This window comes from Manacus vitellinus, unplaced genomic scaffold (assembly GCF_001715985.3).
Source record: "Manacus vitellinus isolate BGI_N305 unplaced genomic scaffold, ASM171598v3 scaffold_0_pilon, whole genome shotgun sequence".
In the NCBI taxonomy this organism is placed as follows: Eukaryota; Metazoa; Chordata; class Aves; order Passeriformes; family Pipridae; genus Manacus; species Manacus vitellinus.
The window spans coordinates 38,296,298-38,312,682 of NW_021938789.1; the positions used below are offsets into that span (position 1 = coordinate 38,296,298).

At 42.3% G+C, this 16,385-nt stretch overlaps 1 protein-coding gene across 1 annotated transcript in view; it reads right to left on the bottom strand.

The window, feature by feature from the left end:
- Positions 1-9,054: 9,054 nt before the first annotated feature.
- TMEM131L (transmembrane 131 like) overlaps positions 9,055-16,385 on the bottom strand; it is a 77,145-nt gene continuing 69,814 nt past the window's right edge. The window contains 5 exon segments of the mRNA XM_029959952.1: positions 9,055-9,467; positions 10,991-11,133; positions 11,963-12,051; positions 14,204-14,324; positions 15,626-15,708. Coding sequence (XP_029815812.1) covers positions 9,189-9,467; positions 10,991-11,133; positions 11,963-12,051; positions 14,204-14,324; positions 15,626-15,708 — 715 coding nt within the window. The 3' untranslated portion in view covers positions 9,055-9,188.

Sequence of the window (16,385 nt, forward strand, 5' to 3'; positions counted from 1 at the left end):
TCTCTGTCAGGCATGCTATGGTTTGTCTTCTCCCTGTATTTTTTTGGAAATTAAAACAGACACTCATGAGTAAGCAGACTGATCTAAACAGTGGTGGACACTGACACAGACATTTGAGGAGACCTGGACAGCTCCAGAGACTTCCTACTCTTTCCTCTCATGAAATACTTCCTTACCAGACTCTCTCTTAGAGACTTGCAGACTTCTCTTAATATCTGCATTATGTTTGAGGCAACACTAGGTCCACAGTAGTAGTAATAAAATTAAAAAAAAACCACAACCAGAGCAGTCATTAGGCATTATTCACTGCAGGAATACAGGGGGAAATTTGAAATCAGCAAGTCAGTTCCATTACTGTAAGGATACATTACATCTGTCATCTATTAAAACACATGGCTGTATGCGCCTGGCAAGTCCTTCAAAGTTGTTCTTTTGATCTTTGCAAAGATAAAACTGTAATGTTTTTCTAGGTATATGAGAACATTAGTTACTGTACTAGTTAAAAAGCAGTTAACCACTTGAAACTGGAGCCATCTGTTTTCTATTTATAGAGCTCAATATCAGTTTCTTGAGGACGTCTCTAACAAACTCTTTCTATGTGAAATATCAGTGAGGCTTTGGTCAAGACAGCTGAACTTCTTAACAGGTTCACTGATGGGGCTGGTCAACTGACAAAGGGCTACTTTGACAAGAGGAAGCAGGAGAAGGGACAGAATGAAGGCTCTGTAGAGCCTTCAGCTCATCCCTCAAATCAGCTCTTCAGAAAGAATAATACTGTCTTAATTAGATTTCAGGTTTCTCTGTCTTGGGAACAGCACATGAGGTTGTGCAACCAAAACCAAACCTGCAGCTTACTGAGCTTCAGTCATATAAGTGTTCTGGACGATGTTCCCAGACTTACATTTTACTAAGGAAATGAATAAAAAAGAGTTAACAAATCCTTTATATTTCACTTGAGGATTTTGAAGCATTTGCATAAGCCATTATTTGGTCCTCAACTAATTGCCTGATTATAATTTATCAGTCCTTAAACTGATAAATTATTAAAAACCTTTCAATGAACAAAAAGATTCCTTTCTTAAGAAAAACAACAACAAACAAATCCTCCACCAGCCAGTGAATGTGCAGGCCATCTCTAAAATGCACAGATACCTCTCAATGATTTTGTGAGTTGAGGGTTTCCAAAAGTTGCACATTGCTGTAGGGTATCAAACTGGGTCATGAAGCTCAGCTATTGCAAGAGAAACTCATAATCTTGCCTGTGAATCTCACTCAGAAGGTAGAAATACTTATAGACAGGAAAAGCTTGTGTCACTGTGAGCTCAGCCCCTACAGGATGTCCACTGTGCAAGTTTCGAGCTGGCTTCCCGCCAAGTCCCCAAAACTCGACAACAAGGACCTGCTTCCCAGAGAGGGAAGAGAAGAAAAACCGACTTAAGCAGCCAAAGCTATAGCAAAAATATATATATATATTTTACATATGAGACAGATATATACAATGAGAATACTATACGCCACAACTCCAGAAATCCCAAACAGCTCCCCAAAAAGGGAAGAGGGGGAGGGAGAAGGGAAAAGGACAAAAAGGGATAAAGACCAAACAAGTCAACCAGCCAACTGAAGGTAAATTAGCAAAATCTCACCACTTCCCTTTGAACAAGCAGGATGGCTAGACACCGCCCAGCACTCTCCCCTCACACGTGGCAGATAACAGCAGTCACTGCAGGCCTCAGCTCCAGATAAGCCAGACCGAGACAGGGACCCGCCGTTCTCGAACCTCGCCGGAAAGGAAGAGAGCAAAGTCCCTCCTGCTGGCTTTATTTATACCTCAAGTTACTTAAAAGAATAGCATGGAATACTTCCGTGATCACTTTCCTAGTTCCTCCCTGGTTACAAGCTGGTCTCCAGGAAGGCCTAGAGTGAAAACATCACATCCACCCATGGGCATTTCCATCAGGTCTTTGTACCCCAGGTTTCTGCTTGCTATCAGGAGCATCCCACCCTGTAAGCCACAGGGGGCTCAGGCCAAGCCACACCTAGCCATGATCTTAAAGGCTATAACTGAAAGCATAGGAAAACCCTGCAAGCCAGGAGAGAGGGGGACTAGTTGTGCTTGTGATGTAGCAGTGGTGAAAGTGATAGCAAAGTGTCAGGAGAAAACACTCAGCCGCATCTGTGCTCACCAGTGACTGTGTGGGAAAATTGGACAGCTGAGTCATGAGTAAGCAGAAGGTACCTATGGTCCGATTTCTTGAAGCCCTGGAAAGTGCAGTATGTGCCAAAGACATGCAGATGGGAAAAACTGAAACTTGGTACTCAGAGTCATTTGGTAAATGCATGAACTGAACACAGTGTTAACAGTGGGAGCCCAAAGGCACACATGGTACATGCCTCATGTCCTTAACAGACAGGAGGGAGTGGAAGGTACCTAACTGAAATAATAGGTAACCAAAGGAGGAACAGGAGCTGTGATTAAACAGAGGCTTCTACCGACAGAAGTAGGGCTGGCATCTCCTCTGGTTAACAGCTGCTTGCTTGTCCACAGAGGGACTGATCAACTTGCAGGTTGGAAAGAGCGGATCAATACGAAACTGCCACTGAGCTCCACAAACCATTTATGCCACAAACTGTGAGTTGTGTGGTTGAAAAGCACAGGGGAGAGTTGAGGAGGAGCAAGGGCTTCCCACATTGGTTTGGTAACAGGGCAGCAATGAGATAATTTTCCATTCCCTTGCATGTACCATTCACCCCTTCCTGCACCATTGGTGTGCCATCACAAGATGAGCTAGAGGCAGAATGAGCCAGCCTGCTTGTAAGCAGCTGCAGGAACACCACTGAGATGCCACCTTTCTCATATGAGCACAGCAAATACCAGAGCAATAAGTTCCACCATATCACAGGCCTGAGGAGAGTGGTGGGAAGGGTACAGCATTTTCTGATGTTTCTGCAAGGGTCCCTTATCATCTTCAACATCTGGTTTGCACTCTTCAGCATTTCCTACACCACGCCGCAAATCACCTTTCATTTAACAAGGCTGTGTTGAGAGAATGAAGTGAACCATTTTTCTCCCTAAATCAGAACCAGCAATCATAGCAGGTTCTTGTAAGGTGCACTACTGCAGCCCCTCAGGATGGCATGAGAAGGTTATTTCTAGTTCTGAGACAGCCCTGTACTACAGCACCTGCTGACGCCCAGCCCAGTGAAGGCAGTCCACCTTCCATGTCACTGTCTCGGAGAGCTGGAACAGGTCCAGGCATAGGCTTCCCCCACATCCGTGCTAACGAAGACGTGTGAAAGCATTAGCTTCCCTTCACAAATTGTACATCCAGTCAAAATTAAAACCAAATGGCAAATGGAGTGTTTTGCCAGTGTTGTTGGAGAAGAGGTCCGGCATGTCTGCCAGCCCACAGGTACAGTAGCCATAACTCCAAGTGTGGCAGGGATGGTCAGGGGTATGGTCTGTCACCTTCTCAAAATCACTGCACAGGAGCTAAGTTTACTGAAGAGGATGGGGGTTTTTTGGTCAGTCATGGAGATGAAGCTGTGCTTCCAAAAGATGCGTACATTCGTGCTCAGTTGCAAGCCAAGCCTGGCTGCTGTTAGTTTAGCTGACAGTGATTAAATAACTAGTTTATGCTAGATGAGAAGCTAGTCCACAACAGCTAGAGAAGCTCATCTGGCACTGGTTAATACACTGGGGAGGCCGCACATTCCAGGCCAGCATGGTCCCTGCTCGTGCAGGTTGCTGGCAGCCTCCAAGCAATAAAAACTGCAGAGAAATGCATGGGGCCCATGTGGAAACACCAAAACTCCATCACCTCTGAACAAGGCTGCTAAAACCCCAAACAGCTCAGGGAGCAGGTCCCACACGCAACCAGTGGAAAAGCCCTTCAGAGTAATCCCAGGGGTAAAAAAAGTTTGAAGGGTTGTGCTGCTGTTGTTGCTGAAGAAAGCAGCAAGAAATGAAATCAGCAGAGGTCATGAAAAAAGTGAGCTGCAGAGTGTGTGACCTACAGTGACAAAGGAAGCATTTTTGTCAAGCAGGCACAGACAGATGGATTTTGCAGGAAAATCTGCTCTACAGACAAGGGGCAGCAGCAATATTCAGCTTTCAGCACAGGGGGAGTGCCTATGTCCCTGCATTAGTGATGAGCTGCAGAGATGGGTGTGAGCTCTGAGGATCTCCATTCCAACACCACCTTGTAGGGCTGGGATTACAAATCCTCCCCTTGCTTTACTCTGTCACTTGCCCATGATGGGGCAGAGCAGAGCTCACCCACTGTCTCCCGCTCCTCCATGTTCCTCAGCTTGCAGAGATGGGGAACATCACTGGGGCTTGCCCAGCAAAGCCTTCGCCAGTGCAGGACAGAGCAACTGCTCCAACCAACACCAGGGACCTCCTTCTCCAGCTGGGACACCGACCTCTACCAGCCTCCTGCCTGTCGGAAAGGCAGGGTGATTGTTGCATTGTGACTGGGACAGAGTAGGGCTGCAGCAGCACAGCAGTCCTGGAGAGACAGTGAGACTTCAGCCCACCCACGGGTATTGCAGAAGAGGATGTGATTTTCCCCATAAAACTATTTTCCTCACAAAAGTGATCAGACATTAAACAACAGGAAAAGCAATCAAAGGTAGAAGTAAAACACGCCCATGGTGACAGGGCGGTGCCTCTGTGCACCTTTTCCACAAATAGCTGTAAGTGAGGCAAAAGCAGACACAGGTGACTCACTGAGAAAAATAAATAATGGGTGTTACCTGAGAGTGAAAAGGGAAGAAAACAAATGCTGGAAAGCAATGCCCAACCTACCACTGTAAAGATCAGTCAGAAGCTTACCTGGCAGGATGGCAGTGACAGCTCTGCAGGAATTTGGGGTGCTGTGAAGGCCATGACTTCCCAGGTGTCACCGAAGCTTTTCCAGAGGCAGAGAGAAGTTGGATGATGGAGCTGCAGGCACTGCCAACCCCACTGCAGGTTGGGAAAACCTCCCTTGCCTCCTCCCCTTCCGCTCTCTTCAGATTAAGATAGTTAACAGCTCTCTTCAGTGAACTTATTTGCCCCCTGGCAATCAGATCTCTCAGCTGCCCCAAGAGCTTTCAAGCTCATTTCTGCCAGTGCAAGCTGCTTGCTGGTCATTGCTCCTTTCAGTGGCTGAAACAATCTTACAAACCCAGGTCTAGCTGCATGAGCTGTAGGACACGTCCACCAATTGCCACTGTGCTCATAACAAACAGCAAGCAACAACGGTGTTCCCCATCTGAGCCTGCCTCTGGGGACACATAGGGTCCCCCATATCCTTTGAACCTCAAAGGTGGAATTTACAGCTCAGTCTAGCCAGCCTGTCACTCCCAAGGAGTTCAAACCAGGCTCCCAGCCCAGACTGGTAGCAGCCAGGCAGTCCAAATCTCTCCCTGCAGAAGCAAGCTCAACATCGTACCAGCCCCACTTACCAAGAAACAGGGTCCCAGCAGAGCACTGCCCTCTCCTACAGGGAAGCTGTGTTGGATGCTCCCCTTCCCATAGCTCTACAGTGCACACTGGGAGGGGCTTGCTGCAGCCGTAGATGCTGCTTTGTCCAAATGCCATCTCTCGCAGTACCTATAAACTTTCACAAAATATGCCAGGAATATCTTCTGGCTCCAAAATGGAAATACCAGACCAACAAGGCAGGCTTTTGGCCTATACACCCTGTGAAAATCAAGGAAACTGATAATGTGGTATGCCCAGATCCCAGTACACATATAAGAAGCCACAAACCCACTGGGAGTGAGAAGCAAGGGTGGCTGACACTTCTTCCCAGTTCTCTTCTTGGGAAAACAGTCAATGTCCTGAGACTACGTAACGTTCACACTGTGATGGAAATCAACACTGAACACTGAAAATTGCACCTGGTATCCCCCCCATCAGCCCTACTAGTGAACTGTGCAAGCTATTCCTCGTTTATACTGGTATTTTTGGTCTTCCCTCTGCAATTTTAAGCATTTCACTGGTTAACCAAGAACTTTTGCTGATGTCGCTCAAAAAAAATGGTATCGGTTTCAGAGAGATCAGTGAAGCTCCCAATGCTGCTATAAAGAACACTGGCACAAGGCAAGAAATTAGAAATCACTTTGCTCATGACAATGAGATGGTCTTTAGAGCAACCTCTCCAGTTTCACTGCAGTAGAACTATAACCATTTTGGTACAAAGACATTTGTAGTGGAATTATTTATTTCATCTTCCCCTTCACTGTAGGAGGAATGATTTTTAACTGAGCCCAAATCCACTTGCATTCAACTGGATTGCTAATTAAGCTACAGATGTCTCCTGATGGCAGCAATTATTCCTGGTAACCTTAATGAGCTTGCTACATTCCTTAGTTATTGTTATGAAAAGTTATATGAAATACTTTGCCTAATACTACACAGCTCCTGGGGGAATTGCTTCTTGATCTGTTCTGGTTTGATTACAGGGAATGATTGTTTCCTTTCTTAGCAGTATTTCTCAAGCTCTTTGCAGCTCATTTCCCTTGTCTTTTTTTTGGCACTTTTAACAACTCTGACCAACTTTTTCACAGATATTTTCTTTTCCAAACATTTCTATCTGGGTTTGCTCTCCCTGAACTCTCCAGTGCGTTTGCCTGGTTTATTGCACAGTTTTTTTTCTCTCTTTTCCAGTGATCTTTTTTGTCTGGAACATATGCTTTACTTACAACAGGGACTTGGTGCTTATCAGAACTCAGTGGGGTTTTGTAGTTGTTGTTACAGTTTGTTCCAGATATAAGAAATGTACCTCCTCACAGTGGAACTTAAGGAAAAGCTTCACTTCAGTGCACAGAAAATAAGGATCTCCTTGAAACATTTAACAGAACAGAATAAACTGAGTAAGCCAAGTAAGCACAGCTTTCCAGGTCTTCTCCTCTTTCCTGTGCCTTTGTACATCCAAAATCCAACAGGCATGCTATATAACAAGCAACAATAAACCCAGGGAATAAAGAACTTCATTGCATTTCAAACCAAAGGATCACTTTTTTAAAAAAAAATCTGTATTTATTGTGTTTATACTCCCACTATATTCCTCCTGAAGTCTCCTACCATAGGCAAGAGGTGCACAGAAAGCATTTCAGTCGTTATGACTACTTCTTGTGGCTTAGTACTAATTTCAGGAGCATCAGAGTTCATATGAACATGTGAACTTTCCTTCGAATCACAAGCAATTATGATTAACTCCAGAGTCAAACAGATTCCTGCCCAGCAAGGCACATCATGGAAAGCAAAGACTCCAGGTGCTAGTTCCTGATCAAGCAATTAAAACACCATAGAGTTTGGAGAAGCATTCAGTGATGATCCCATTTTTCTGACATCGAAAACAAAGGAAGGCTTAGGAGCACCTTTGGCATGAGCAATTAGAGCAGGTAAATGCAGCAGCTTTTGAGTATCCCAACCAGCTGCTACCTCCTTCTGAGCCAACCCAAAAACACGTGAAAGTATAGCTGGCAGAGTATCTTTCAACAAAGCTTTTTTTGCAGGAACTGCTGATTTACTGAAACAAAGTTTTTATGGAAATGAGCTGTTTCTCCTGAAACATTTCAAGTCCTGGGATGGCATTTCTGGATGAAACCAGCAAGTCAGAGGAGCTGGTCTGATAGCTCAGCAATGTTGTGAGACTGGCTGGGCCAGAATTTAGGTCTTGGAACTCAGATTACTGAGTAGCCTTCCATGCAGGCTGTCAGCTATTTTACAGTGCCTTTTCTGTTCTGCCTTTGAATAAAAAGAAATGCAAAAGCCTCAATTTCTTGTTGTCAAAGAGACTCCTCTTCCAATCACTCTGTGTGCAAAGGCCAAGAGGAAAACAATTAAATAGCAAAAAGTAAGGAATTTGTTCAAGCTCGCAGAATCCTCAAAATGGTGACCGGACCCTGGTGGTCTCTAGTCTGACCTCCCATGAGGAGCAGGACTGCCATCACCACTACAACAGGTCACATGTGGCTTTGTTCAGCCACATCATGAACAGTAAGCAGAGATCTGTCCACCCCTTGGGGCAACCTGTTCTTCTGTAGCACCACCCTCCAAGTGAAGTCATTATTCCTCATGTTCAACCTGAACTTCCCATGTGGCAACCTGTGACTGCTGCCACTTGCCATAATGCCTGTACCCACAAGATTTGGTTCTGCCATCTCTATGGCTCTTCTTTAAGCAGCTGTACAAGGATCTGCCTTCACTCTCTCTTCAGGCTTAACAAGTCCCCTTGTGCCAAGGACATCTCTGAATCAAAGGGATGCCTTCCCTTACTTTTGACACCCAGACACACTCTGCCATGCCAGAAAAAAAGGCTCTACAGGAAGGGTAAGCAGAGACAGCTTGCACAATAGATTTAGACCTGGCATTGGTGGCAGCGCTTCCTCAGTTGCCTTTCTCACTACAGAGATTCAGTCTCCTGACATGAGCCAACACAATGGCATTCTGTTCTGGAGAGTGGTGTGAATTCTGCTCTCAAAGAAACATTTGTTTCAGTTCAAGCTTTGGAACTTTAAACAAGTGCAATTAAATGCACTGAAAATGCTATTACAACATGAAGGCTAAAAATATAAACACAAAATGCCAGGAGTCACAAGAAAAGTTCCTGGAAGAAATGCCCACTCACCCACACTGCACAACCATAACATCATCAAAGCGACAACTTGCATTTTGAAGCCAGATAAACAAGCCACAATTCAGCCTTTTTTCTACTGTCAGAAGTTTACACCCACAAACAACTATTGTCAGCACTAGAAGTGGCACCATTTGGAAATTCTCTGATCTGCATCAATAGGTAAGTCCCCAGTGCTACTATTTGGTATAGATATGATTACTTGTGGTTGTAAGTTTCTACCTAAAAACGCTAAATCACTCCTAGTTTATACCACAGAAAGCAAACTTCAGAAGAAACATCTGCAGTACAGGTTCTTGGATGCTTTTAAGAACTAATACTGTCCTTATCCATGAAAAAAAAAAATCAATTTTAAATTTACAGCCTTCACCTGACAATAAGTGTCCTGAATATGCTGTGCTTTTTAAAATGCACTGAATGCTCAGACTTCAGTAAAAAAAATTTATTTTCAATATAAAAGTGCCAAAATATTCACCAACATTGTAATCTATTCAGCAACCAGCTTACTCTAGTAATCAAAATTGCAAGCATCTTTATTCACATTTTTAAATCAAATTCCTTTCACACGTTTCCACAATAACCCGAGTCCCTCGAAAGAGGGAAATTTGCATTTCGATTGGCTGCTGTAGTCCATATGTCCAAGTTCATGTAGGCACGGAAAGGGTTAAACCTCGGATAGTATTCCTGCTTACACATAACTGCCTGGTTCTCCACATGGGTTGAATGTTGAGTCGTGGCACTGACGGGGCAGCAGCTTTCATAAACATCACTCTGAGGTGCCCAGATGGAACCAAAAAGTCCAGACATTGGAGACAAGCTTCGGGTGCTTGAGAGGTAGGGCTGTAGAGCAAGATAAAACAATCATGGGAAACTGCACAATGGACCATTTGCCAAAGAAAACCTGAAAACATAGTACTAAATGGGAGGAAGCAGCACTTTTGCAGAAAACTTGAGAAACACACAGTAAAAAATTGCACAGGAGTTTACAAAGAAATATGGCTGCCGAAATTACAGCAGCATTGCGCGCGCGCATGTGTGTGTGTGTTAAGGACCTTCACTGAATCAAGCCATGTGAGCTCATCCCTGTAAGGCATAGATATTACTGTAACAAGAATAGAGTGTAACAAGAATACTGTAACCAGTATTCAGTTCTGGTCAGGATGCTAAGGAAAATAAGGGAGAAATGGAAGGCACGTGAAGAACACCATCCATGTTTTGAGAGTTAAAATTAAAAGAGAAGGATGCCTAGAAATGACAAGAAAAAGGTTCAAGTATATGTCAGTACAGAGAGACTATGCATACCGGGAGCAGAAAGGGATATTCAGTATGAAAGAGAGACTATAACTGGGAGCGAGGGAATTTAGTTAGAAAATTTTGAAAGCTTATAAAGAACCTCCTGGAGGGCAAGATGTGTTAGTCTGCAAGGAAGTCTCTCAGTGAAGGTCATGGAAGTCTTGGGACTTTTAAAACTGAATGAAACACTGAAATGTATTGTGGAGAAAAGCTCACCAGGGAAATGAACTGAATTATCTAATGTATTTTCCAATCTCTACCTTCTGTGTTTCCTGGCATTCCTGAATAAAATATGAAATAAAGCCATGTTTGTTTTAGGCAAAAGTCTTCTACCAGTTTTTAACTTTTTAACACAGAAGAATTTTCACTTTTACAGTTAAAACTATTTCTTGCTTTATTTGTTTAGTTTTATTCAAAATAAACCTACTGTAAATGAAAAAAAAAATCAAAATTCTAAAACAGAGGATCTTGAAATATGAGGAGAGGAGAAGGCGACTACAATTAAAGACCACCTTGAACTGAAGTCACTACACTGCACTATGGGATGACACAAACATGGCTAGTATGGAGTAAACAGGTCAAAGTCAGCATTCAGAAAGCTGCACAAATCCAGCTTAAATCACTTGGATTTCCTAGCAAAAAACCAACCTGTCAAAGTCACTGAGAGTAGCTGTCCATTCAGCTCTACAATTTCCAAATCTTTTGGGTTTTGCTGTCAGCCATTTCTGTGTTTTACCCTCAACTGGAAAAACTGATTTCGATAGGAAAAAGTTTCAGTAGACTACATAAGTCCAAAATGTTTTTCCATATGTAAGACGATTTTAGTCAATTTTCAGGAAAAAGGATCAGTCTTAAAATTTCACAGACAAGGTCAGTAACATCCTTGACGAACAGCTGGGAAAAAGCCAGGCTACCAATGCCAATACATATGCCAATACCAAATACATATATCAGGCTACTTAAAAGATTAATGAAGAATATGCAAGCAACAGATAGGGAGAAGACAGAAATGCACTACAAAGGCTTTGAAGAAGTACGTGAAGGCAGTGCCTCACAGTGACAACACTCACTGTGGAGTTGACATAACTGGTGGGCTCCCAGGCAGGTGGCAAGTTGGGATGAGCATTCCAGGTTGAGGGACAGTTCTGGTCAATGAAAGCTGTATTCTGCACTGCTGCAGTACCTGGGAAGCCACTGGGATAGTTCATGTTTTCTGCAGTTTATAGAAACAGGAAGACAAATTAAGGCTTTTGCAATATAAACGCTACAAACATTTCTGTGGAAGAATGTTGAATCTTGTCAAGAGTGAGCCAGGCTGGAACTGACCTAATCCTTCAGTGACTTCAGGCAGCTTCAGGGTAGCACAGCAGTGAAGCCTAGCAATTTCTGTCAACAGGACTACCACTCTCTATTAGGGAGCCACTAACAAATTGTTATCAGGAGGATGGGATAAAGAGTTGGCAACTCCTCTACTGGAGAACAGTCTTTATTAGCCACAGAACATGCATGACAGAGCCTACCCAGGCCTCACTGCCAACATGTCTCAGCTCTAAGCACCCAAGGGAACACCGTCCTGCCTGTGATACTCTAGTCTGACCTTTAATTATTGCTTAGGTAGGTAATGCTAAAGAATTCTAGATTGCTGCCAGTGTGTTCCCCAAGCCAAGAAACTCTAGCCTGGGAAGGTAATTGGTCACAAGAGGCCTTGTATTTCACACACTGGAAGGCAGGAGCCTGCCAGAGGGGAAACAAAGAAAATTGTACAAAAAGATTTCTGTAATACTGTAGTCACAAGCATTTCTCTCTATTCCCTCTGAGAGTCCTGCATACCACCTTTTCAGGCTTAATAACTCCATACGAAGGCCAGTCTTCTCATCCACCACATGCTCACATTGTTTATGTCTACAGAGCACTCAGTCAGCTGGAAAATGTAAAGTCCACTTAAGCAACGAATGCCCAGATGTGTACAGACAAGCTCAGCCTTTTGTTTTATAAAAGGTGAGAGGAAAATAACCATGCTCTGTGATGATTCATAAGCTTACCTTCTGGGAAAGCACCATATTCATTCATCTCTAGTGGACAATACATGTTGGAAAACTGGCTGTCACAAGCTGCATTCCAGTCGATGAAGCTGTCCCAAGAAAAAAAATATGCTGTCAGAAACAATTTGCAGAACTTCTGAAAATTATTTAGAAATATTTATTTAACGTAAAGCTGTTGGATGCAAAATGCCTGTAACTGATCATGAGGTTTTTCCCATTCCATTTGTCAATTTTGCCAGTATCTACTATGTGCCACTACATAATCACAGAGATTCTCTCACTGAATTCTTTTTCATCTGGGAGAATGAACAACTTGTAATGACAGCTACCAGAGTCCTGCTATGCCTGAGTTCAACTTCTTCTTCCATAAAAATAAAGTTGTACTTCTTTTCCACAATCATGGATAATGTGATTTGGGGTAGAAGAAAACTTAACACATTCTCAAGCATTGGAATGCTTGAGAATAGCAATTAAAATTGAGATTTCTATTTTCCTCACAACATGTGCTAAAGTCCTGTTAAACAATATGTTTTCTAAACTACACATTAATTTGTAGGGATTATACTTCTTTTAGTTAAAATAATTTCAAATTTCAAAAAGATTTTTCAAAAGTAATTCCTGAAGACATGTCAGTAGTGAAACAAGCCCTGCTATGCCAAAAGGTTGAAGTAGTCCAAGTCTGGATCCAGTCTGGACAAGGTAGACATATAAAAGGATTTCATGTGAAGCTGCACTAATTCAGTTTTACTATTCTGCCAAGAAGTTATCGTAAGCTATCACTACTAAATATCAATAAATAATTACGTGCAAGTAGCATAATATGGAATCTGCCAGCAATCCCCATATACTTCATCTGACTTAAGAGTCTGACAGACCACTGGCCATTGCACCCATTCAACAGGACTGCAGTCTGTTGACATGACAGAATTGAGGTTAGCAGTCTGGTTGGGATTCCAAACCATCACTCAGAGATTTCTGCATTACCACTCTACCATGGAATCGGTCAGGTGACCACAGCGGAGTCATCTGGTCCAACCTCCCTAAGCACATTGCACGGAATTGCATCCAGACAGTAATATCCCCAGACTCCATAAGCTCTGTGCAATCTGTTCCAGTGCATGGTCACTCGCACAGTAAAGAAATTCTTCCTCATATTCCTTCACGTTTCTGCCCATTGCCTCCTGTTCTATCAGCTGGCACCACCAAGAAGAGCCTGGCTCCATCCTCTTGACACCCTACCTTCAGATACTTATAGACATTGATGAGGTTCCCTCTCAGTTGCCTCTTCTTGAGGCAGAACAGGCCCAGCTCCCTCAGCCTTTTGTCATAAGAGAGATGCTCCACGCCCTTGACCAACAGGTCTCTGCTGGACCTGCTCAAGGAGTTCCATGTCTCTCTTGTACAGCACTCACCAGGGTGGCCTCACCAGGGCAGAGTAGGGGGGTGGGATCACCTCCCTCAACCTGCTGGCAATGCTCTTTCTACTGCATCCCAGGATACCAGTGGCCTTCTTGGCCACGAGGGCACACTGCTGGCTCATGGACAGCCCGTTGTCCAGCAGGACCCCCAGGTCCTTCTCCTGTCATTTTGGATGACAGCACATGACTTGAAGAACTGGCTGTATTTCACTGCTATGTGGTGGCAGAACATTTCTGCATTTCTCTAGTTTGTGGTGCATCTTTCATTAGTAAAATTTGACATGTGAGTAATGTAAAACACAAGAATTAATCAAGTTCATTACTAGAGGAAGATCAACCCAAATACACACAGAGCCTGAAATATACCAACTCATATGCCTAAACCACCTTCAAACTGGAATAGCTGTCTTTTTATAATGATGTCTGCTCATGCCATTTAACACAAGTACACACTACATAACACACCCTGTGATATACTGAAGCTATGTATTAGCAAGAGGATAAGAAATTTAAAAGCCAGGCCCTCTGCCTGACAATGCAAAAGATGTGAAAGGAATTAATAACTTTCCAAAATGTAACTAATTAAACTTGAAAGAAGTTATTCTAGAATATCTACATATGAATAGGAACAGCAGTGAATTTGTCTTAGTAAAATTAATCATTGTGTACTAATGGAAGAGCATTAACAACTGGAACTAAGATTGAAGAGGCAGCAAGAATTTAACTATCATCTGCCTTACAAATATAAGTCAACTACAATCCTCTGCATCACAGAAACCTAAACAAAGCATTAGCCATACTTTTTACATAAAATGTAACTTGCCTGTTGTGAACAGAAGGGGTTTCCTGGATCATGCACGGTATATTATTCTCAAGGTTGTAGTTTAAACTGTTTGTCATGCAGACTGGCTGGGCAGGCCACAAGTCTCCTGTTGGGTAAAGACCTAAAAAAGGAAAGGGGAATGAAATGCAGAGCAACAGGAAGGAGACTCTGCAAACTCTGTCACAATGACATTTTATTCTCAGATCCACAGTAAGGAATGTATGCTAGAGAAAAAAATCCAGAGTTACTAACCTATTTTTTTTGTGATAAATGTCCACCTTCAAATCTCAAAATTTCTATTTTTTATAAAAGATATATATGAAGACTCGACCTAAGAAACTGGAATTCAACAAAACGGTAAGAAATTCCTACAGAGGAAGGTGGTACCCTTCCACACAGCAGGACAGAGAGCAGGGATGTGATTCCCACCGGCCTCCTTACCCCTACACATCAGTCAGGAAGCACCTCTGAAGTCCAACTACACAAAAACAGTGGCAACAAAGTCAAATTTTTAATAGACTGGAGCCATTTATAACCAAACAATTTATGAACTCGTATTTAGCCCCTAGAGCAGATATTCACTGTGCTGCTCTTTACGGACTGAATGCCCTGACTACCCACAGATACCTGGTTCCCATCAACTCTGTGAGAACTGGCAGATGGAGAAAGGAAAAAATCCAAATCAGCAATTTCCATGAAAAAATGGTTGCAAAGTTAGCTCTATTGCATTGTTTCATGTGACACATGTTAATACTATTACCATGTAAAAAGTTTAATCAGCATTTGTATCCTATCAGACACACGTTAAACCTACATGAGAAGGGATAGCGATGGGTAGGCAGTGCTGTTGCTTAAAGAACTATGTCTCCTAACCAGCTTTCAAACTCTACCATGTAGCATGATGCTTTTATGAATCCCACTCAAAAAGCTAATATTACTTCCCTTTGAGACACAAACAACGAAAGCTCAAGAGTTTTAACAGCTCAACCCAACCTCACTCATTGCTTTCAAAGAAAGTAAGTCCCAACTGTGGAAATTTAGAGAGAAAAATGGTCATGTTTGTTTTGAGTCATGTTTGAGCTTCACTTTAACACAGCAACTAATGCTCTTGATCTCCCAACTGCATTGCTTTTGGACATAAATCTGTGCAAAGCAAGAGGATAAAGAAAATAAAGAATTCCTAGAACATGAGTTGAAAGCTAAATGCAGTCTTCACACAGAGCAGACGCAGCAAAAATCGTCAAGGTTATAAGTAAAAATTATCAAGGTTATAAGCCTTCATTTGCTAACTTTGAACCTAAGTTGTTTAGAAGTTCTAGTAACAACATGTCTATCGAGTTGGCGTACACAAATGTTATTAGCAACATCACTGAAACTGCTTGACAAAATGTGCAAAAACCAGCTTCAGTTTTTAATACTGACCTTTATTTTTGTCAGGATCTGCAGGTATGTCAGTGAAATTGGGACATAAGGTTTCAGGATACTGGGGGATGCTGTTCATATCTCTGCTGAATTAAAATAAAATTTAATTTTTTAAGTCTAGATACTGTTATGTTTCATAATCCAAAGTATTTCAAAGGAAATATACAGAGATGTAAAAAATATTCTAATGAACATCATGATTGCTGCTGCTTTCCTACTGTCCTGATCATTCTTATTTTTGAATTACCACTGTGCAATTTTTTAAGGTTTTTTTTTCCAGTTAAAAGTCAGTTACTTATCACACATGCAAAATTAATAAAATTAATATGCCTTAATTATCCCACTTTTATTATCCAATAACAACCTATTGGAAATTAATTCAACAGCTTATCTCTAAAATTGGAAAACAGGTTATAGTTCATGAAGATCAGTAGGACCTCTCATAATGTTTCAACAAATTCCAGGCAAGTTTACTTTTATGTCCATGAAGACACATAGACACACACTAGCATCAATTTGATATTCATCAAAACCCATCAAAGAAACTAGTAAAAATGAATGGAAACATTTTCAAGCACCAGAATCCCAAAGGAAAAGGATTAAATTATTTCTCCTAATGAAAACACAAAGTGAAGAATGAGAAGTGAAATGAGGACTCACACTAATTGTAGATTCTATCTCTAATACAGTAAAGAGGTAGAAAGGAATGTAGGGGAGGGAGGAATCAATTTTCATGCTGTATATCCTAGAAGAACATTAT